Below are 24,431 nucleotides of genomic sequence, written 5' to 3' on the forward strand. Positions count from 1 at the left end.
GAGAAGCACCACAGAAATAATATACTGGAGGCCACTGATTGGCAGCAAGTTCAAGATGCAAAAGCTGAGTTAGCAGATTTTCTGTCCATACCCTCCATGTCCTGTTTTCTGCCCAGAGAGAGAGGGGAAGGAGTTAGGGAGGGAGACAGGACAATAGAAAGATGGAAAGAAGGAAGGAAAGAAAAGAGAGAGAAGGGAAGGAAAACGACAAAAGAAACAAGGAGGTAGGGAGGGAAAGTAGGAAAGAGAGAAGTGAGGAAGGAAGAAGGAAGAAGAAGGAGAAAGGAGTGAGGGAGAGGGGGGAAAGGGGGGAGGGAGGAGCACCCAGCCCCAAAGAGCGAGCCCGTTAAAGGGAAAAAAAGGAAAAGAGAAAGAAAACAGAAAGATGGGAGTGAGAAGAGGTGGAATAAAGGAAAGAGACGGAGAGGGAGAGAGAAGAAAGGAAGGAAAGGAAATAGAGAAAGAGGGAGAGAAAAGGAAGGAGTGAAAGAGAGAGAGAGAAAAAGAAAAATGGAACTGAGGGCAAAAGAGAGAGGGAGAAAGAATAAAGGAAACAACAACAACAGGTACTAGCGCCCGTTATTTTAACGGGCTTAAAAATACTAGTTATTGTATAATGTGGCAGTGAAGTTCTGTTCTCAGCTGGAGTATACATGACACTACTGCAAGAGAAGTCATTTAGGTGTCTCCATTCGCAAACAGATGCAAAATGTAATGTAACTAAAAGGCATACGCATTGTAAAGTGAAGCATTCACACATGCTTCTGAATTATGAATGGTATATTATAAAGAAGGGCTACACCATTTTAGCCCTCGAGCTTGGATTACAGCTCCCATGATCCCCAGCCACAGGGATCAATAGTCAGGGATAATAAGAATTGTGGTCCAACAACAGCTGGACGCTCAAGTTGTGTAGCCCCCGTGATAAAGGATTGTCTTTCTTAAAGGCCCAACAGAAACCAATGAATTTAGAGTCACTTCACATGTGGCAAGTTTCCTGCCTAGATAAAATTTGTGTAGGAAATCCAATATACCAACTGTGTACACTATCACATTTTATGTGATGAACAGACAAAATTATTTCACTATGTGTCCATACAGTAGGAAGTCTCAACTGGCATCAAACTGCCATGGAGAAAAATGAATGAAAATAGCTGCTTTTATCCCAGTGTAATGGTGTATGCTTCAAAGCTGTATATAACTTTACAAAGAGGAAATCCATCATGAACGAAGTAGTCTTTGAGAGCTGGGGGGGGGAGGGAATGCCTCGAGTGTGCCACCTGGAGTTAAAAGCTGACATTAAGTGGGGATCTTTTGTAGTGGTGACGGGTAGAGTTTAATCAGCCAGACGCTGCTAATTCTTCATCACTGAATCCCTGCAGCATAAAAGCCAACTACAGATAAAGTGTTTTAACTGCAAAAACACACCCACCCACCCCCCAAACCCCAGCATTAGAATACTACTAGACATCTCACTCTTTGGTCCTGCAGGAAAACCAAAGGTCAAGAGGGGGGCCTGAAGTCTTTCCCCCAGTGACATAGATATATAGGGGAAGAGCAGTGTATGTCTTCTACACTTTCCCTCTCCCCATCTCCATCCTTTGTTCATCTGTATTTGGACTTCTCCTTCTCTTTGCACTTCTTAGGACTTTTGGCTCTCTTCTTCCCCTTCTCCTCGTGTTCCCTTTCCCGGGGCTCCTCATGGTGTCTGTCCTTCGACTTTTTGAAGTGGTGGTCCCTGTCCCAAGATGGGCTCCGCTGTCTGTCCCGCTTGTCACTTTTTCTCTTCTCACGGTCACATTCTCCTTTGTGTCTTCGGTCAGGATCCTATTACAACGGGGTAGAATACAGTTGCTTGTATGTTAGACTGAAGAATGCAAGAATTAGAAAGAGAGAGGAATAAAGGGCAGCTTAGTTATGCTATTTAAAAATTATTAATTTTCAATATTAACATGAACATTTCATTTTAAACAGTTTTGAACATGTCACCTTGTTCTAAAACAAGGTGGTACTACCTTTAGACTGGTACATGAAAACTCACATTGAATAGTTTTAGGTAGTATCTAGAACAGTTACTGCCATCCTTCATAACAGTTTAATATTACAACATAGTAGTTTAATGCATCTCTCTCTAAAGATAGCCACGGCTGGAAGTTGCTTTACCTAGGTTGATACGCAAGGTGAAGAAGCAGGCTAACCTATCAAAGCAGTGCAGATTCTACCCCACTCCCCAACTTACTTAAAATGATGGATATGTTTAAAAGCCTTGCTGGATCAGACCCAAGGCTTACCTAGTCCAGCATTCTGTTTCCCAGAGTGGCCCACCAGATACTTGTGAGAAGACCACAAACAGATGAAGCCATGCCCCAACTCCTGCAGATTCCCGACTCCTGAATGTTGTGCAACTGGCATTCAGGCACATCCTACCTCTAAAACTGGAGATAGTCTATAGCCAGAGCTGCAAGGTGAAAATTTTGCTGTGGAAAATTCATTTCTAAAATTTCTACTTTGCTATTTGAAAAACTTTTGAGATACAGTGAAGGAAAAATTAATATGGGGGAGATGTTTAAGTGTTAAAATAAGTTGGATAGCATGCCAAATCAGATTGCAATATCTTGAGAGCACAGGGGAAATTCATAGTAGCTATTGCTAATCTTGTCCAAGAGATTCATGAAACTGGAATATCCATTTTCAGAGAACTGCTAGGAATATAGACCTTATTGAGTCATGAGCTGGCACACATTTTCTGGAAACTGCTAGACATGATTTTGCCCTGTTGTAGCCAGTTTCAGGTTTGTGTGTTGCCTCATCAGGTTTTAAAAAATTGATACTATTCTTATTACACTTAGCAGTCCTAGGGGCTCCTTGAAGCCATGGACGACAGGATACATATTTTAAAAACTATATAAGAAAGGGACAGTTGATAATCAGATGTGGATGTACTGCAGGACTTCAGTATTCACAGCCTTGGAAACCATCAGCATTACCTTAGATACCTCATTTAAATTATTATTTTAAGAGAAAAATTCTGATTTTTATTCTAGAACATTTGTAAATATGAAACAATGATTGTTAATGTCTTAAAAACCCCAGTGTTGCATGTTATAAAAAACTGGTTACAGGCAAACTTCTTTATTCCCGGGGGTTCCATTCCTCACCTACTACCATAATGAGGCACTATGCCGATGGAAAATGGGGGTTAGGTTCCAGAATGGGGGGAAAGGTCAAAACATGGCCAAAAAAAAAGGTGTGTGTGGGGGGTCAAAGGACAATGAAAAGAGGCAGAACTAACTGAAAGTATCTACTGTACCATGCTCCATGGGGTCTCCATGTACCCAGGAATGCCCCTCCCCGCATTCCTAAATGTCCCCCAAATGACAAAAAAATTATGGAAAAAAACATTTTTAAAAAAGCAAAGCAGAAGAGCCACAAAATGGCTCTGTTGCTTAAAATGGTAGCCGGAAATGACTTCTGCAGTCATTTCCAGCCTTCTAGGAACTGCGGATATGCAGTTAACCCTTTCTTATCCACGGATAGTGAGGTTGGGTTTTTTTGCCACCCATGGTTACACACACACACACAAAAAAAGGCTTTTCCCTTTCATAATTTCTTCATTTATGTATAGCCTGCTTTTCATAATTTGGGGACTTGGTATACTGATATACCAAGTCCCCTAGCCTTTTCTATTTCCCTTCACCTCAGTCCCTCTTTCAACAGCTTAAGTTCAACAAGGTACATGAAACCCCAAACCTTGCTAAACAAGCCACATACATCCAGAAGTAGGTTTGTCACTTTCAAGTGAAAAGGATTTAACTGATACAGTGATGCACAGAACAAAACACACACAAAGAAACAGGAACTCTGAAAGCTCCACAACATAATTCAGTTGAAATGCACTGGATAGCATGACTCCTCTTACAGAGCAAGTAAGGATGCACAGAAGACTGGGGAGAGTTAAAAGTAGTCCAATTTCAATATATGTCAGGTGTCATGAATGAATATCAGGTGTCAAATCAATATTAGTCAGAGCACCATAATCTTTAGTACTGCAAGAGGAGTTTTTTGCTTTTTGTTTTAAATGGATGGATGATTCACAGAAGCCTATTTAAAAACTACCAGTCAATATCTGCAAAAGGCACAGCATTGGAAAACATCAAACACAACAAGGCATTGAATGAATAACCGAGCATTATATGGAAGCATCTTTGCTTATGTCAGAGATTGTTTTTTGGGTGCTTAAAAAAATTATTGCTCAATACCTTACTCAAAATTCTTATTACTACACAAGGCCTCCTCTGTTCACTACCCCAATCAGAAAAAAGATCAATATCTTCCCTCCCCTCCTCCCCCCACTTCCTGAAATATACTTAAGATACCCAACTTTCATCATCAGGGCATCTTCTATCATATCACATGGCCAGAGCAGACACACACAAATGATTCTGTTCGGCAGGTTTCTGGATAATGGTGAGGGGAACAATATGTGACAATGGAATATCAAAGAGATGATTGCTAGTCAAGGAGGGAGATGGTCAGAGCATGGTCAGGGATGGAAAGGATGGGCCATATTTCTGCAATCTTGCAAAGGGAAAAGAAACATGCAGTCCATCACCAAGTCATATGGGGAGAAAAGGTGAGGAGCAACTCAGAGATGAAACCAAGATATGTTCCTGTTCAACAGAGTGAATAGTGACAGAGTTATGCAAGGATAGGAAAGATAAGAAGTTTCATCTTGGATATGTTGAGTCAGACAGTAATGAAACTTTTAAAAAGGAATACCAGACAGACAGCTGGAGCTGTATGGCTGGATGGAAGGGGAAGTTCTCAGGTAGAGAAGTAAAACTAGGTGTCATAAGCAAATGGGTAGTACCGAAAACCACAGTATTTGAGGAGGTCATCCAGGGATATGTGCATCTCTAGGCAGTGTTGTCTACTGCAGGTGGCAGACAACAAAAAGTGTCTGGCAATATACTACAGTAAAATTTAACAAGTTAAAATTACAAGCTAATCACATGAAACCATTTCAAAAGCTGATTTGGGCTCATTCTCCAAGCTCAGCTCCTTTTCCTTTGTTATTTATTTATCAAAAGATTTAATATACCGCCCAATCCACAAACTCAGGGCAGTGTACAAAGCGAGAACAGCATCCGAGATTTAAAAAACACATAACAAAAAACCCTTAAATTAAATGGCAAACGCCTGGAGGAAAAGAAATGTCTTCAATACGGATTTAAAGGTTGAAAGGGAGGAGGTAGACCAAATCTGGGGAGATTCGGAAGAGAGTTCCAGAGTAAAGGGGCAGCAACTGAGAAAGCCCTTCCATGGACCCTAGGACTATGGACTTCTCCAAGACCAGGGACTGAAAGAAGGGCAACCTGAGGGGATCTCACAGGATGGGACCGGACTGGGCGGGAGAGGCGGTCCTGAAGGTAAGCAGGTGCTAAGCCCTCAAGGGTTTTAAAGGTGAGAACGAGCACTTTGAATATGACCCGAAAGCAAACAGGTTACCAGTGCAGTGACCGCAAGAGAGGTGTCACACTATGATATCTCTTAGCGCCCATAAGCAGGTGGGCCACTACATTCTGGACCAACTGAAGCTTCCAGGTCGTCTTCAAAGACAACCCCAGGTAGAGCGCATTACAGTAATCCAGACGAGAGATTATGAGGGCATGAGTTAACATTGCCAGGGCCTGCCAGTAGAGATAGGGCTGCAACTGGTGGACCAGCCAAAGCTGGGCAAAGACACCTCTGACCACGGCCTCCACCTGCTGCTCAAGCAGGAGCCATGAATCTAAGAAGACCCCCAAGTTGCAGACCACCTCTTTCAGGGGCAGCACAACCCCATCCAAGGAGAGACTTAAACTCGGCAATTTGCCAGGTCGAGAAGTAAGCAAAAGCAACTCAGTCTTGGTGGGATTAAGTCTGAGCTTGTTTTGGCCCATCCAGACTTTGACAGCCTCCAGACACTGGGCAGGCACAGAAATGGCATCTCCAGAGTGGCATGGGGTGGCAATATACAACTGATTATCACAGGCATACTGATGGAATCTCACCCCAAACTGATGGATGACCTGCCCCAAGGGTTTCACATAGATGTTAAGAAGAATGGATGTAAGAACTGAGCCCTGAGGGACCCCATAAAGGAGTGGCCACAGGGCAGAACACCCGCCCCCAATGCACACCGACTGAAAGGGCTAAGGAACAGAACCACTGCAAAACAATGCCCTCAATATCCAACTCATGCAGGTGCTCCAGAAGGATACCATGGACATCTAAAAGACCAGGAGATGGGTGCTACCCTCATCAAGGTCACAATACAAATCATCAACCAGAGCGACCAATGCTGTTTCCATGCTATGCCATGGCCTGAAATCTGACTGGCAAGGATCTAGAAAATCAGCTTCATCCAGAACTCTCTCAAGCTGGGCACATACATCCTTCTCTGAAACCTTTGCAAGAAAAGGAAGGCCATATGCGTTATTTAGATTGGTACCCACACTGAACTGGAGTGGGCTATGCATTCTTCATCTTACTTTCAAATCCTAAGTGTAACATTTATTCACTAATCCACACGAGCCCTATTCAGATGTTACCCAAAAGATGCTGTACACGAGCAAAAACTTTCAAAGTGGTTCTGGAAGTGCTACCCTGGCCCACCACTCACAGTTAAAGAGGTGTTAGTCTGAAGAGACAAAACACAACAACTGTGATGGCAGGCGTTTACATGATTGGAAGGCTGCAATGTGTCTTCCTGGTGTGCAAATGATGGGCTGCTATGGATGTCAGCCATTGTAATGTACAGAATGTCTGCATTTTTAAGAAAGGTGATGCAGCATCATTGCACACTTAACTGAAAGGGGTAGAGCTCATCTTAGTACCTTAGATTTCTTAGCCCTCTTCTCATCCTCATCAGTATCGTCCGTATGATGGCGTTGTTTCTTCTTTTTATCAGAGTGCTGGTGACTTGTTTTGGTCTCTTCCAAGACAAGGTCATATTTTGAGCTACAGCAGCTGGTTAAGGGAAGCTTTGGTACTGGATAATAGAGGAGTGGGGCAGGAGAAACCCACTGAATAAGAAGTTGTATTTTAAACAAGCTGGCCCGTATAATTCAAAAATACATTAGAAGCCACATGTAGGATTGCTAGGCATAAATATGATTTAGATCCTCAAGGATGGAACCAAGAAGCAAAATGGTACTCTTTGGTGCATCTTTGTAATCACTGTTGCAGGGTTACAGCTAGTGAGAACACACCAGCATTCTCTGGACCATTATTTAATATTACACAGCTGCGAACTTCAAACCAACCCCAAAGTGTCCATTTTGCAGTAGCTTTTAAGGTGCAATTCAAACACTAATGGGTATGGCAACTTCTGACAACAGCATTAAGGCTCCACGTCGCAAATCTGTCATTGGTGTACTATGCCAATTGTGTCGTACAACTACCCTTGCCAGGATCACCAGGCCCCAGAAAGGTCAGGACTGGTGTGGGCACTTACCACACAATCCATCCTTGGAAATCATATTAAACATTCCAGCTGTGGTGTGCTCTCACCACAAAGAACCATTTTTTAATTCCTGGTGGCAGCCACATTCCTACCACTCACAAGTGGAGACAAGAATATCAGAAGCCGCCTTATACCGAGTCAGACCACGGATTCATTCAGCTGCACTGACTGGCAGAGGCTCTGAAAGGTTTCAGGCAGGAGTCTCTCTCAGCCCTACCTGGAGATGCCAGGGATTGAACCTGGGATCTTCTGCATGCCAAGCTGATGCTCTGCCACTGAGCAATGGAGCAGTTCAGTTTTTCTGCTCTTAAAGTTTGAATCTGGTATATCACAAACATTTAGCTGGGACATCCGTACTTAGATCAGAGAATTTTATTTTTTTATTGCACTTATATCCCGCTCTTCCTTCAAGGAGCTCAGAGGTACATGGTTATTTTTATCCTCACAACAACCCTGTGAGGTGGGTTAGGCTGAGAGATCCATGACTGGCCCAGAGTTACCCAGTGAGTTTAATGGTTGAATGGGGTTGAATGGTTTGAATCCCTTTCAAACTCTGGTCTTTCTGGTTCTAGTCCAACACACTAACCACTAAGCTATGCTGAAATATGAAACACTAGCAGAAAATGGGCTTAGCAATGTATAACGTACAAGTAAATTTTAGCCCGTTGAATAACGGGCGCTAGGAAGGGAAGGGGCCCAAATTTGCCCTCCCGCCCGGCTCTGGCGCCAGGCCTCGGCGGCGGCTCTGCCACCGCCTCAGCCAGCTCCCCCTGCCGCTTCTCCCTCCCGCCCGGCTTCAGACCCCAAATTCTCCCTCCCGCCCGGCTCCGGCGGCGGAGCGGCTGTGCCGCCAGGCCTCGGCGGTGGCTCTGCCGCCACCTTGGCCGGCTTCCCCCGCCGCCTCTTCTCCCCTCAATCAGCGGCCACCATTCCCCCTCCCGCCACCCACCGCCGCCCGCGGCTCCGGCCGGGCCCACCGGTCCCCGGGCCCACCGGTCCCCGGGCCCACCGGTCCCCGGGCCCACCGGTCCCCGGGCCCACCGGTCCCCGGGCCCACCGCTGCATTGAGTTTTCCCCGCCGCCTCGTCCGGCGGCCATGTTGGGCGGCCAGAAGTGGCCGCCCTGAAGAAGCCGGGTATGTGGCGGCGCGGCCAGGCCTCGGCCAGTGTCCCCCCACCGCCGCTTACCTGGCTTCTTTGGGCCGGCCGCTTCTGGCCGCCCAACATGGCCGCTGGGTGCTTGCGTTCGCGGCTGCCTTGCTCTGTTCTGGGCATGCGCTTTGCGCATGCCCAGAACAGGCCAGGCACGAACGCACGCTTGGTGTCCGTCCACGGACGGACACCAAGCGTTTTATTAGAGAGGATGCACCTTCTATGTTCAGCTAAGACATAATTAAATCATTTAATTAATGTTAAGTAATAATGTTAAGTCTAAAAAGCAAAAAGGTCTTGTATCCGTTCCATAGACAGATGTTCCTGAAAATTAGACTTTAAAAATCTCTTTACAACATGCAAGTTGTATATGGTCCTGCATTTGGATAATTGGTATATAGGGTTCAAATAAGCTAGAAATGTATTTCCAAATGTCCTGAGAACAGTCTCACTACACCCAGGTTGTAGGGGCTGGGTGAATGTATGCATATGTATATCACAAGTATCTCATATGCAAGTTATAAAATACTTACAAACCAACTTAGTTATCAAGGATACTCTTGCTTGGGCTTTGCCTTCTCCTTCAGGGTTAATTTAGAAGTTTTATCCTGGCCCTTTTCATATTCTTTGAAATCATCTTTTGTATATTTACCACCTGTTTTCAGGAAAATAAATCAGCTCACATTGATCTTGAACTTGAACACAAATAGCACAGAAAGTCAGCAACCATTCTAGAGATAATCTAACACAAGTTCAGTTTCATAACTATGGCAATAGTCTGTATCCATCTTGGCAATATGGTTTTCTATAGTTCAGTCCTTGCAGAAATACCTGTTACCATAAAGGAAATGCCACTGCAAATTTTAAAAATATGATATAAGAAATGCTATAGTCTATCACACAAAATGATCAATTGAATAGGCCATCCTGACCCTAACTCATGAATCCAACTTGGCATGCTTCAGGAACACACACAGGTAATCCATTCTCTGATAGCCACTTCCAGGGTCTACCATTACAGTTATTGTGGACATCCTAATCTGGCTGCCACTCCCTGTCTGGCCCAAGCATGGTTCCGTGAAAAGGATGTCCTTAGACCCCATGCCCCAGCAACCTCCTTCGAAACAAGAGGTGTGCATGTATGGGAGGCAGACAAGATTCTTGCTTCCTTAACTCTCTTGCACACTCCTCTCTCTATTCCAGAAGCAAGAGAAGAAGTGGGCCTCATCTGGCTTGTCTCGTGCCCTTATATAAGAACAGCCCTGCTGGGTCAGTCCTTAAAATAAGGATGGATATTTTAATTATGATTTGTTAGCCACTTTTAATGAGGACAGAAATTTAACAAACATAAAGAAGAGTGCCGGGAGAGAGGCTGGCAGTTGTAGTTCTGCAAGCCAACTGTCTATGGACACGGGCTTGCCAGCCAGCATGCCAATATTAGGAGGGTGCCATGTATGTATCTAGCTCAGCGCCTCCCATTCTCTACAACCACAATATAGTCCAACATCATCTGGGGACCTAGGGTTGGGAATCCCTGAGCTAGCGTGTCCGCAGTTTGGATTACCTAGGACAGAGCATCGCCTGCTTTGAAGAATCTCTCTTCATAGCATATTGTGGTAGTGTTACTGGCAAGCTGAGGTCTTGACTAACACACTTTCCACACTTTAAGAATACTCGGGTGCACAGTACAATGAGCTTCTAGTTTTGTTTGTAACAGCAAATGTTAACAAAAATATTTAGCTACAGTAGTTCCACAACCAGAACCACTGTTTTCAGTTGTGTGCTGCCATCTTATGGTTCATCCTGGCACTTCAAGGCAAGTGGCTAAATATTTGGTACAGTTGAAGGTTGCAAACAAGCTGGAGGAAGAAGCAGCTCACTTTCTGTCCCTTAATGCCTAGAGTGGCAAGGCAGGCTCTGCTGCCAGAAGAAGAAGAAGAAGAAAAGGCAAGCATGGTAACACTCCTGCTAACAATATCTTTAATCTCTCTTTGCCTGGAACAACAGATTGTCATGCACACAAGCAATGTATGCGCAGCTGCACACCAGGAAATCTTACACATGTTCAGTGGAACTGCTGGGTTATGTCCATGTGTCCAAGCAGTCAGATGTCCATACTACCTTCACCACTTCAAAACTCTTCAACATGCATTGCCTCCCTGTCCTCCAAGGGACTTTTGCACTAAAGCTCATTAAGGGCCTGCAGAAACAACTCTGATCTCTCCCCTATGCAAGTTTCCCATCAGCTCCACTGCTGCTATGAGTGAAGCTGGGGAAAGCGGGGCAGTGAGGGGGGCGGGTGTCAGGCAGGGAAGAACCTGCTCCTACCCACATAGGCTTGCCATGCCAACAGGCGTTTTGCTTGTGGTGCCTCATCAGCAGAAAACCATCACCATTTGCCTTTATATTATGCTAACAGGCAAGAGATCACATTCCACAGCCATTTTGGTGAAATCATGTCTTTAGACCACACTCAGAATACTGTGTCCAGTTCTGGATATTGCATTTTAAAGACATCAATCCATTGGAGTGGGTTTAGAAGAGGGCAACAAAAAGGGTGAGGAGTCTAGAAACCATCCTATGAGGAATGGTTGAAGGACCCAGGTATGTTTAGCCTGGAGAAGGGAAAACTAAGGGGTGATATTATTGCTGTCTTCAAATATCTGAAGGGCTATCACAGAGAAGGCAGAGCTAAAACCAAGGGGTTGACATTACAAGGAAGCAGAGTTGGCTAGAAGAATGTCCTAACAGTGAGAGCTGCTCAACAATGGGTCACTCTGCTTCATGCAGTGATACAATGGCCTTCCCTAGAGTTTTTAAAACACAGGCTGGCTAGCTGTCAGCAATTTCCTGCACTGAGCAAGGGGTGGACTAGAAGACCTCCAAGGTCCCTTTCAGCTCTAAAAGTCTATAACCTTAATATGGCTCATGTCTGCACGACAAGCTGATGTATAGGTCTTAAAGCAAAATTTACAGCTTATAATAAAGGAATTATAAATAAGAGTAAAATTAAGCTTTTAAACAAGTTACCTTTCCCTTTCCATTTAATCTTTGCAACAGATTGGCTAAAATCCACATGTATCCGTCTATCATCTATTAATACATTATCCATCTTAAAGTAAGCCTTCTCACAATCTTCTTCCTGGTATTCACGTTGCAAGGAAAGGTAAAGTTAGCATTAGAATTTTTTCTTTAGAAATAACCTTATGAAGCCAGCATATGAATTGGAAAATAGGGATGTGCAAAACGCCAAAATGGGCCGTTTTTAGTGTTTCAGGCTCGAAACAGAGATGCCCTTTAAATAGAGGGCCTGTTTCAAGCTTGGAACAAAACCACCCCATTTTGTTCCAAGCAAAATCCATGTTGTGCACATCCCTACTGGAAAAGGAATTCTAATTAGCACAAGTATCTATTCTAAAGTTTCTGACACCACCAAAAACACACTTAAGATGGAAAACATCAATCACTGTACCTGTGCAGAGATGTTATGTCATCTCTTATTATAGAGATATTACGTCAGCATAAGTGGTCAGTACCAAGTTCTTCTGGATTTTCCTTATGCAAACAAGCTCCAGTAAAAATACAGATGTTCCTGTTGCACTACACCCAGAAGTACTAAATTCTGTGTACATGGACAACAAATTCCAGGAAGTTTTTCACACCCAGCTTTTAGTTCGTATCTCCTCTTCAATGGAGGTACGTTTTCACATATCCACCAAATTTACCCCCAAGCCCCTGAGAGTTATCACGGAGCACTTCACACACAATTCAGTTTTTCATCGCACATTAGAGTGTTTGTTTTCAATAATAATTGATTAGGGGAACTTAAAAGTGCCACCAAGGATTAACAACTCTCAACCTATTTTCAACATTTTCATGAATGTATATAATTCAATGGAAAGTTAACATCAATGCAGTCATTGCTCTGCCTAGATAACCAACTCTTTAGTCAAACTTCCAAAGTGAGTCTGACTTATTCCAAATTTCTAGGCAGTCCCACTCCTAAGGCTTAGGGAATGCAAAAACCTATGTATCTACTTATTCTGTCAAAATCTCTGTGAGGCTGATCACTATTATTCCTATTTTACAGATGAGGAACTGAAGCCAAGAGATTGTAATTTTACAAAGTGATGGAAATACATCCATAGTGGAGCTGACAGTTGAATTCAGGTCTTCATTTATATACTACACTGTCCAGCACAGCAGCCTTGTTTCAACCAGAAAATACTTTCCTAAAGCTTATAAAAGATGATGCTTCATTATGTAGTTTTGGGACTTTTAAAAATGTTTTTGTACTGCTGATATTAATTGTCTTAGCTTTTGGGGGGAAGGGTGGTATCTAAAATATAAAGGAATAGGTAGTTAATAATGTTACTTCTAACATTATTGTCCTATATAACTACTATATAAGCAAAATAAACTGTAATTTGTTTGCAAGGCCATGTACCTTTTCAAACTCGATGAAAGCATAACAGAGTGATTCACCAGTTTTCCAGTCTCGAATCACTTCACAGCTGAAAAAGAAGCACAACATTTTGTTTTGGAAATGGTAGCGAAAACGTAGCTGCTTAATAGACGTGTTAAGATTTCAAGATTAGTTATTTGATGAGATATCACTTCCAGAAAGGCAGCCATGCATTTATTCATATGGATCAATCACATATAAGGGGCCAAAGTGAAACCTAAGATCAGAAATGGGGGCCTCTCAATACACTCTGGATGTGAGTGGTCTGCTTTAAGCCATTCTGGTGTCAGAAGGTGCAACATGGAAATGCAGTTCACGCAGTAAGACTTGAGGGAAAAGGTGAATATAAGAGACTCCAGGGAGTATCCACACATTCTTCAGAACTAGCGATAAGTGATCATCCTTCTTCTCATGCTAAGTTTTGAGAAACAGGAGTGAATTACAGTAGCAATCCTGGGTTGGGAAAACTAACACAGGAAGCAGCTTTAACATAACTAGTTGAGTCAGCAAAGATCACAGGGCCTTGGAAATAATTCCAAGTTAGTACTTGTGCGAAAATATATAATTTTACTTTCTGCTTCATTTAGCACAACATTTGGCATATAAATAATGCTAGGAACTGTTTTCTAGAAGGTGGAGAATTACACTCTAATTTATTGAGGCATTGGAAAACACCACCAAAGAGAGCCTCAATTATTGATTGATTGATTGTTGCATTTATATACCGCCTTTTATTAAAAACAATCACAAGGTGGTTTACAAAAGTTTAAAAAATACAATAAAATGACAATAAAAGTATTAAGCTAAAAATATAAAAGCCATATTCCAATATAACGAGAAAACCATCTGCCTAAAGATGGCATTTCACAATAGGTTGCCTAGTTTTCAATAATGAGAGCTGAATTTTGCTCAATGATTCACTAACAAAATTGTATTCTTGTCTATCACATAATGAGCTTAGCTTCCCAATGAAATCTAAACACATTTAAAGAGGTAAAAACTTTAAAATGCTGTCTAATAAGAAGAGGGTGAGAAGAGGAAGGAAAAGTGCTTCTAGCAAAAAGGAGTCTGCAAAAGAGAAGGGAAGAGCACTGTAGGACAGAGCCTCTCTATTCTGCCTTTTCATGGATGCTGAAGGAAAGGGCTATGAAGAACTGCCAGTAACCAACCATGGCACATTCTGGATTCCCACCTACCAGCCTCTTCAATCTTGCCAATCTCTAAGACAGCCAAAGGTTGAAATAAATGATATGTGACTTAATAAAAAGGTAAGCAGAATATGGGGGAAAGACTTTGAAGAGCTTTGCTAGCTTACTGCTTCTTGTGCAAATTCTTTCTTACCTTTTTATTGGCCCAAATCGAGAAAATATTATTTCAAGGTCTTCATCTGTTGTCACCGGATTAAGTTTGCAGACAAACAACACATTTTCAGGTGGCTTAATATCAGCATCAGGCAAGTCTCCCACCTGAGTACAAAAAATGACAAGAGAAGAAGTTTTAGCCCACTTCAGAATTTCTGGCAATCCATGTTTTTGAACTTGAGACACGTTTACATGCCAATCAACTACTTCCTTTTAAAAAAGAACTTGAAATATGCAATGCAAATATGGAAAAGTCTAGCATTAGTCTCAAGTCTTAAGGATGCAAAACTCTTTATGTTCTATGCCTTAGCTAGACGTTTACCATTTCAAAATTCCAAGTGAACTTGCATTCAGTTGCAGCACACAATTCTGAAGACAAAATTGGATCCTGTGTTGTACTCGCCATACTTTTATTCACATTAAAGCACAGGCATATAAGTTTTGATCAAACCAAAGCGTATTTACCATTTCCAAAAGGATCGCCTGAGTTTTTGCATCTTTTTCTGCCAGAATTTCTTCCATTTCATCAACAGATCTTCCTTTGAAGTCATCAATTTCTTCATCAGCTCCTATTCTCCCACTCTGTCTTACATTTAAGATAAAAAGAGACAGTTAAACCTCAATCAGATGTCTGGGATCATTTTTACCCCAAGACACTCACATTGGTGCAGAAAGTGTTGGTTGTAGTTCTATGGTCTATTTTTGACACTCACTGTAACCCAGTATACAAAACATGCAAAGAATAACTACAATACATTGTGCGGTCTCTGTAGATCACAAACTGCCTGGGGTCAGTTTGTACCCCCAGAGTGAATGGATTTTCGCCATATGGAGTTGCCGGCCCAAAGCCTACTATCCCAATTCAGTTTCTGATTATGGGACCTGCTTTGCCTGGACATGTCTCACTGTATTTCATATTCTATGGATTAGGATGCAGTCAAAGTTTGTTCACAGCAGTCCCTGTATCCTTAGAAACAACTTGGCTATCTACATTCAGCTGTTGCAAAACGTCTGTAAAATAACCTGTTTCCAGGATATAAAGCCATATCATTCCTGCCACTTTGTCACATTACTTGCTGAATTAGGAGGAATGCGAGAGAGAGAGAGATTTTTGGAAATATTCTTATCTTCAGCTTTCCCCCAACCACTTACTATATCACAATGAGTTAATAGCAACACTCACATTCAATTGTTCCTTCGTAGGCTCTGGTGAACGATCTGGTACTGCCAAACCAGGTGGGTCATCAAATGGATCATCCAAGATCACTGTATGATTTATCCTAATAGGAATTACAAGCAAACAAGAGGTAAATTCAGTTTACTGTCACACAGTATAAGATGTCTGAAGCAGTTATATTTGTTTCCACATCAATCAAACAAACCTTTCTGGAACACAACCAGTGTATTTAAGCTAAGATCATCAAATTAGTTGCCAAGGATGCTTGTCAAATCTCACTGCCAGAGCAGGCAGTGAACAGAACATTATTGCATAGCCCAGAGTCTTACACAGGCCCTGAAAACATGTGAGGCTGGCTTCTGTCAGAGGATGGTCCAAACCTTAGCACAGCACATAGTTTTAATGCTACAAAAAGATTATTTTGGCTAATCCTTGAAGGCATCAAGTCCCCCTCGCCTTATTTTCCCGTTACAAGACACGTGTGTGAGAAATACTCACAGTCCAAAACCTTGCAGGCACCCAATGAAACTGATTGGCAGTAGATTCAGGACAGACAAGAGAAAGTACATCTTCACATAATGCATAACTAGTTTCTGAAAACCCCTGGCAGAGGATGTGTTGAGGGCCATTAGCTTAGATGGCCTGAAAATGGGGTTAAAAAACCAATTAGTAATAAGGGTAGTCCGATTCAGACATTATGCTGTATGAGTGTACAAATGTCTGTACACTCGTATGTGTGTTTATGTGAATGATTGTACCAGTATTCATTTTAGACGTGAATCTGGATACAGGCACTTCAAATACATGGTATAGTTCAACTTTACATGTGAATGACTGTACCTGTGTACAGATCTGTACCTCTGTACGCCACACACTTGTTGTACAAGTGATGAATGTAATGTGTGAACTGGCCTAATGTAATGTTTTAATACGGTAGCCCAATTCAGACATTATGCTGTACAGTACGATTGTACAAATGTCTGTATACTTGTATATGTGTTTGTGTGAATGACTGTACCTGCTTTCATGTTAAACGTGAACCTGGTACAGGCCTCTAAAATGCACAGTACAAATAGGAAGTGTACTGCTGTACCTGTGTTCAACATGTGAAGCTTGTTACTCAGAATACTCATTGTACATAACGAGTACACTCATTGTACAATTGTTGAACGTAAGGTGTTAATGGGGCTAGCGTAAAGTACAAATTCATAAAAGACGGAGTAAAGAAATGTATGAAACAGATAAAGAAAATGGAGATAATAAAAATAAAGATGAATATGATGGATGGCTACAATATGCAAAAAATGATAAGTCACAAAATACTAAAAAGAAAGTGATAGGGATGTGCACGGAACCATGGAGGCGCGGTCTGGTGCTGGCGGGGATCTCCCTTTAAGGGCAGGGGGGTGTTGCACTTACCCCTCACGACACTTCTCCCCCGCCAGCGCATTGGTTTTTTTTAATTTAAGTTTTTGGGGCGGCAGCATTTCTCCCTGCCCTCCCTGTCCACACTGTTGTCTGGAAATACCAGAAGTAGCGATCGCCTGCCGCCGCCGCGCCCACGTGCACAGCAGGCGCACACACGCACAATCGCGACTTCCAGTATTTCCGGCCAACAATGGGGGCAGGGGTGCCAGGGAGGAACGCTGCCACTCCAAAAACATTTCAAAAAAATGGGGCGCCGGCAGGGGAAAAGTGGCAGGAGGGGTAAGTGCAACCCCCCAGCCTTAAAGGGAGACCCTCGCAGGCGCTGGACCGGGCCACATTTGAACCGGTTCGGAGGCCTCTATAATGGCCTCCAGACCGGTTCGTGCACATCCCTAGAAAGTGAAAATGATCCCACTGATCACTGGTTGAGCTATTTTTAAACATGATCACTCCTTTGTTAATAAATGGATTACAGTTTTAAGTAAATGTTCATTGGATCTTATGATCCTTATTGTAGAACACACTACACACGAATTCAAGAAAATGAATGAGGAAATAGCTGATTGCAAGGACATGTTACGAAAAAATATAGCTGACAAGTACTCGTTGTTGTATTCGTATTGTGTCTTTGTCTGGGTACTATCCCTCTTTTGCATTTATTGACAAGAAGATTAGACCAGGGTTTCTCAACGTGTGGGTCCCCAAATGTAATTGGACTTCAGCTCCCATAATTCCCAACCAAAGACCACTGGGGCTGGGGATTATGGGAGTTGAAGTCCAATAACATCTGGGGACCCACACGTTGAGAAACCCTGGATTAGACAAATTCACAGAGAACAAGTCTCTCCATTCCTCTTAGTCAGGTGTATGGAACCTCAATGTACAGAAGCAGTTCTGAGGCTGAATACCAGCTGCTGTAAGGCAGCAGTGCGGGGGGGGGGAGCCTATTGCCTTCATGTTGTGGGCTTCCCAGAAGCATTTGGTTGGCAACTGTGGAAGGCAAGGTGTTGGACTAAATGGATCTTTGATCCAATCCAGCAGGGCTCTTATTTTATCTTGTTACATTATATTGTAAAACATGGAGGCAGAAGAGAGTCAAACCTGATGTCTTGATATGGTATAAAATCCTTGTCAACAAAGGCCTCGTTAATTTTTGCCAGTACATCCATGCCTTCTGTTACTTCGCCAAACACTGTATGTACACCATCAAGGTAATCTAAGTTTTCTCCTGTAGTAATGAGAAACTACAGAAGGAGAAGAGAAAAAAATACATTTAGAGTTAACAAAACTGAAGAAATCTCCATGTATTTTAGGGCATTTTTCTATTTGTTTTCTAGCTCTCGTGTGCTTAGCCAATCACTTCCATCCTATAGAATCTCTCTCATAACTCACTATATATACATATCACTAGTGGAATACAGAAGTGTGTACAAGATAGCAACACCAACCCAAATGACACACAAGTCAAATGGCTTATTATTCAGATCAAACAGGATCAGTGCATATCTCAGTTACAATGTATGCTGACTGAATTAATATAGTTTATAAGCCCAAATTAGCTGCTGAAACAACATTGATGCTCTCGTGATGCTATCGTTTGGTAAGTTTCAGAGAGTTTTAGCTGAAACTTGCCAAATGGGATGCATCAATACTGTTTCAGCAGCTAATTTGGGCTATGAACTATACTGGTCCTACTACAATAGAAGAGAGAAAATTCAAAATTTCTGTACAAGACAGACTAGTGCAATTGCAAAAGCAAGAGGGACTATACAGGAAAAAATAATAATTTAAGAGGTTTCTTACATTCTTTTCAGATAGCTTATTATATTTTCACGTCACCAGAATGGCCACAAGGAAAACCAACTCAAGATGCATCCAAGGCTAGTTCTGAGCCCACTACTTGTATACGGCAATATAAAATGTGAGCTTGTTTGAGAGAGTAGGGCTGGAGAGATTTCATGGAACAACATGAGCTGTTATTGAAAGGAGGCAGAATGACATGGTTTGGCACAACCTGAGACTGACCCAAGTCAACTGAAGTAATGTCATCTCATGGCAGGCCTAAAACGGCTCTTCTGCAAACCACCCACCCCCTGTTCCAAAGTGGCTTGTGTTAGTGTTCGCATCACCGTACGAGTATGTTATGGTGGTCTTCAGAGAGAAATAACTGATGAACAGCTTTGTGTTAATACAAAATATGCTCATTTATCAGTGAGGATAGGTCTAACTTTAAAGTGGCAGACAAAAGCTCTAGGAAGGCATTTGCTTTGAGAACTGCTTCCCACCCACCCTTTCTGGCTCCAACATTTAAATTTTTATTCCACTGAAAAGCACAAAGTTAAGGACCACAACTAGCCCTACCCATCCCTGTCACTGTGCATATGTAAAAGGAATAGGACACAGATTGTGGCTTCATTGAGTTAATTGCTCTTCATTTTAATTGAGTTAATTGCTCTTTATTTATGCAGTGTCCATCAGGGTAAGGATTAATTATAGTTTTTAAATCCTGTGGCAAGTCTTTTTAAAATTAGCTGTACTTTAAGAAAACATATTATTTATTTTATTGATTGATTGGTCATATTTCTATCCCACCTGACAAAGGAACATAGGAAGCTGCCATATACTGAGTCAGACGATGGGTTCATCTAGCTCAGTATTGTCTTCACAGACTGGCAGCGGCTTCTCCAAGGTTGCAGGCAGGAATCTCTCTCAGCCCTATCTTGGAGAAGCCAGGGAGGGAACTTGAAACCTTCTGATCTTTCCAGAGTGACTCCATCCCCTGAGGGGAATATCTTACAGTACCCACACTTCTACTCTCCCTTTCATATGCAACCAGGGTATACCCTGCTTAGCTTAAGGGGACAAGTCATGCTTTCTACCACAAGACCAGCTCTCCTCTCCTTACACACACCTAAGGATGCACACATGTGCATCCCTAGGTGGTATACATAAATTAAAACACCACAAATATAAAAACAGGATAAAACTAACAATTATGATATAAATCCAATTAAAATTGATTAAAAGCTGAGAGACCAGAGCAAGTTTTGGATCCAGAAGCACTCCCAAGCTACATATTTGTTCTTTCTGGGGACATGTAACCCCATCCAGAACAGGCAGATCTCAACCATATCTTGAGTTCTGACTCCTCGCAGTCAATACCTCCGTCTTATTTGGATTCAGTTTCAGTTTGTTCTCCCTCATCCAGCCCATTACTGCCTCCAGGCAGGCATTTAGGGAAGTTACGCCAATACCTGATGAAGCTGATATGGAGGAAGATTTGGGTGTCAGCGTATTGATAATACCCTGCACCAAATCTCCTGATGATCTCTCCCAGCGGTTTGATGTAGGTATTAAAAAGCACTGGAGACAGTATGGAGCCTTGTGGAACTCCATACATTAACTCCCGCTTTGCAAAACAACTGACTTGAAGTGACAGCATCTGGAATCTGCCAGAGAGGTAGGAATGGAACCACTGTAGAACAGTGTCACCCAATTCCAACTCCATCAGGCAACCCAGAAGGATATCTTGGTTGATGTTATAAAAAACCTCTGAGAGATCCAAAAGGATCAACAGAGTCACACTCCTCCTGTCAATACCCAACTGGAGATCATCCATCAGGCCGACCAAGGCAGTCTCAACACACAAAAGCCAGTCTGAAAAATGGGTCTACACAATCTGTTTCCTCCAAGACTGCCTGAAGCTGAGAGGTCACCACTCTCTCAATCACCTTGCCCAACCATGGAAAATTGGACAAGTCTATAATTGGCTAAGGGATCCAGTGCAGGTTTCTTCAAGTATGGTTCTAATAATAGCCTCCTTAAGGCAAAAAGGCATCCTGCCCTCCCTCAAAGGGGAGGATATTAATCTTATGTCCCATCAAGCAGCTATTTTCATTCTCTGTTGCACTTTTTGCAAATCAATGACAGACTCTCTTTTTCTTATTTCTGAGTTCCAACAAGACCTTTCCAATGCTTTGTGCCTACCTGAGATCCATGTTGATCACTGCCATTGTTCACCATTGACACTGTTCCCTTCTTCTTGTGTTTAATTCTTGGCACTTTTTCTGCTTCAAAAAATCTAGCTTGATCCCCATACAGTTTGCTGAAACACACCACACACGAGAAGAGAACAGATTATCCATCTAGTAGGTGAATAAACTATTTATGAACTTAGCATAACATGGAGTTTGATTTTACTGATCCATGAGCAAAGTATACAGTTCAAACTTTTTAGGAGATTAATGTTTTATATGATATATAATCTCTCCCATTTAGGCAGCTGAATGCTTTTTTTTTTTTTTTAATGGTTGGTATTATCAGAGGGAGGGGAAATCTAAGAGGGACAGCATTTTGCTGGGGCTTTACAGATGCACATTCTGTCTTACTACTCCAGGGGCTTTGTCTCCATTATTTCCCAATAATGCTTTCTCTCTACCAGCAACCCAGATTTAATTCTTTAACATACAGAGAATCTTCGTATCCATATCGTGTGCTTGCAGCTGTAGCATCCCAGGAATGTGCTCTTAAGTCACGGCTAACTTTGTGTGTAGTGCTCTAAACAAGGCCAGATTGGCATATTTCTAGCTGTTACTAACTTCCTTTAAAAAATAAAAAAGAGTTTCAAGTCAAACAACAAAGCACAATTTCACTCCCCCACTCCCAAAGTTTTTCTACCATGCAAAGTGAAATGAGTTTATGTGGAAGCAGCAGGTAGAGGATCACAACTGGGGCTGCTACACAGAAGCTCTAACTTTCAGGAAGTTACCAAGACAGTCCAGATGTGGTTTATTGTTCCAACTGAAGTTTAGTTACTCAGTAATTTAACAAACTCACCAAAAAATTGATTCACCTCCACGGCCAGTCCCCTGTGGGTCACCAGTCTGTATGATAAAGTCTCTCTGTAGCAATGCAAAACATAAATACTACTAATAATCCTTTATATTGCAATTACTTGCAAAGGGTTTTACAAGTAATTGCATTTACCCTCACAATAATTATGTGAGGTAGGCTGCTATTATTCCAATTCTACAGATGGAACTAAAAAAGGGTTCTCAAATGTGTGCATAGCAGTTTGGGAAGATATGAACTCTGGTCTCCCAGACCCAGCTCAAATTCTCTAACCATGATAAATTACATACTTGTTTAACTGTTCAATGATTTAAATATTCAGGGTGGGGGAGGAGGAAATAACCCCTGCTAACTGGGCAGAGAGGCATCTTTTTAAAAGGTAGCTCTCTTAGCAGGTGGTAGGGATGTCTGTGATTCTAGATCCGTGCACTGATTCGAGCACAGATCAGGCACAGATCAAGTGGGGGAGCAGGTCCACTCCACACAGCTTCCTGTTGCGGTGGCACAATCCCCAGCATGGCAGTGGCACAGACATAGCCTCCATGCATGCGCAGCAGCCATTTACGTGGTCAGCAACGATGCTGACCACAAAATGGCTGCCATACATGTGTGCAGGCCATGTGTGTGCCACCACCATGCCACAGGTTCTGTGGGGAGGGGGGTGCCGCCACAGCAGGAAGCTGTGTGGAGGAGCAGGAATCGACCTGCTCTCCACACTTCTAAAGGTGCCTGATCTGTGCTCAAATCAGTATACAGATCTCAATTTGTGCATATCCCTAGCAAGTCCTTTCTTATTGCTGATGTTGTCCGTGTGCATGTTTCGAGATTGTGAGGCCTTTTGGGTCAGGGAATCATCTATTTCCTTTAGCTATGCAAACTGTTTTAAGAATTTTTTTGTTGAAAAACAATATATAAGTAAAGTATTTCAAATTTAATAGTATGAATCAGCAAGAATGCTTACCTGAATATTATGTATGAGGCAGTAATTGTAGTACTTTGTTTTGCAGAGCTTCAGAAAATTAAGGCAGGCTGCAAAAATATATACACACAAAGAAGAATGTTCACGGTACTGACATGAAAGAGGTCATAGGAAAGAATACTACTGCCTGCTAACACCTATAGTCATCTGCAAACGTTATCCGATGAGAATATCCTAGGTAACAAAGCTTAATTTGAACTCAGCAGGCTACATCCTTGAACTGTTTTTTTCTTTCATAATACAAGCCATTAATCTTGCAACATGTGGCGTGATAATTCAGAGGAGGGCTTTACTTTGACAGCTGAACCACCACAGTCCTCTTCAATACTTCTGAAGAAGGTGGTAGTGAAGAGTAGGATTTTCAGATCAGATGATATGACTTTCAGACAGGTTTGAGTTTCATTTCTCTCATTTTAGGAACTGCTAAAGGTGTCACATTTGGATTGCCACTATTTATATGTTTTTAGTGACTCTGCTTCTGTGCCTTTAATACTTGTCCAATTCAAGTATTGGAAGTAGGGAAAACTTTTTCAAGCATGGAGAAAGGTTGCAAGAAAAGCATTAGCTGCTTAATAGGGTATTAATTTGCTCTTAAAGTTACAACCACAGGGCCCGTTTTGAAAAAAGGCAACAGTGTTTTCCTTATAGGGCTTCTGTGCACAAGGTCAGCCCAACCGCACAACCATTCGAAATGTTTATTTGAGGCAACAACATGTGTAGAGGCCACTGAAGCAGCATGCAACTGAAGTGCTGTGCCTGGGATCTCATGCTTGGCCTGATAATGGCACCCAAGAGCCAGACTATGGGAAACACCTATATCGGGCAGCAGCTATATAGGAAGGTGCTGAAAGGCATCATCTCACACTGCGCAGAAGGAGGCAATGGTAAACCCCTCCTGTATTCTACCAAAGACAACCACAGGGCTCTGTGGGCGCCAGGAGTCGACACTGACTCGAGGGCACGACTTTACTTTTTACTACTACATCATTACAACGGATCTTGCGGCATACGCCTCCGATTACAAACGGTAGTCACTCGAGACAGCAGAATTTCTTGGGCCAGTCTCCTCTATGCTTTTGAGGCAGAAATTCAACCAGTGCAGTTCCCCCCAGCAGCATGGAAATGCAGCGATTTAGAAGGAAAGCTTCGCCTGTTCGATTTCTATCTGCAGCTCCTAAAAAGCTGTCAAAAAGGAAGAGCCGCGGCGCTGAAGGTCTTAGAAACACGTCTGCACTACTTTGGCAGCGTGCTCAGTTTCCTCCTGGCTGGAATCCGCCGCCCGCCCGCCTGCCGCCATGGCTGGGGCTCCTCCTCCTCACCTCGAGGTCTCTCCTCGGTGTACAGGTCGACCACCAGATCGCCCAGCGTAGTTTCCAACAGGACCGCCATTCTGCCTCTTCCTGCGTGCTTGTTTTGCTTGCGCGAATTCCCGCCTCCCTCAACCTCCCTTGCTCCGGAAGCAACCGCCCCCCGACGTGCCCGGCGCGGCTCCTCCTCTTCCTCCCAAGCCTG

The 24,431-nt window shown here is 42.7% G+C and overlaps 1 protein-coding gene across 1 annotated transcript; it reads right to left on the reverse strand.

Annotated features, from left to right (window-relative positions):
- Positions 1 to 1,042: 1,042 nt before the first annotated feature.
- PPIL4 (peptidylprolyl isomerase like 4) lies at positions 1,043 to 24,419 on the reverse strand. Its single transcript, XM_053292154.1, has 13 exons — positions 24,239 to 24,419; positions 22,902 to 22,969; positions 21,926 to 21,990; positions 21,077 to 21,194; positions 18,191 to 18,333; positions 15,668 to 15,764; positions 14,950 to 15,066; positions 14,465 to 14,589; positions 13,106 to 13,172; positions 11,689 to 11,800; positions 9,217 to 9,313; positions 6,879 to 7,002; positions 1,043 to 1,827 (listed from the first exon to the last, which is right to left on the reverse strand). Exons 1-13 carry the CDS (start codon positions 24,306 to 24,308, stop codon positions 1,606 to 1,608), a joined length of 1,425 nt encoding a protein of 474 aa, XP_053148129.1. The 5' UTR covers positions 24,309 to 24,419; the 3' UTR covers positions 1,043 to 1,605.
- Between the last annotated feature and the right edge of the window lie 12 nt (positions 24,420 to 24,431).

This window comes from Hemicordylus capensis, chromosome 1 (genome assembly GCF_027244095.1).
Source record: "Hemicordylus capensis ecotype Gifberg chromosome 1, rHemCap1.1.pri, whole genome shotgun sequence".
NCBI classification, from domain to species: domain Eukaryota; kingdom Metazoa; phylum Chordata; class Lepidosauria; order Squamata; family Cordylidae; genus Hemicordylus; species Hemicordylus capensis.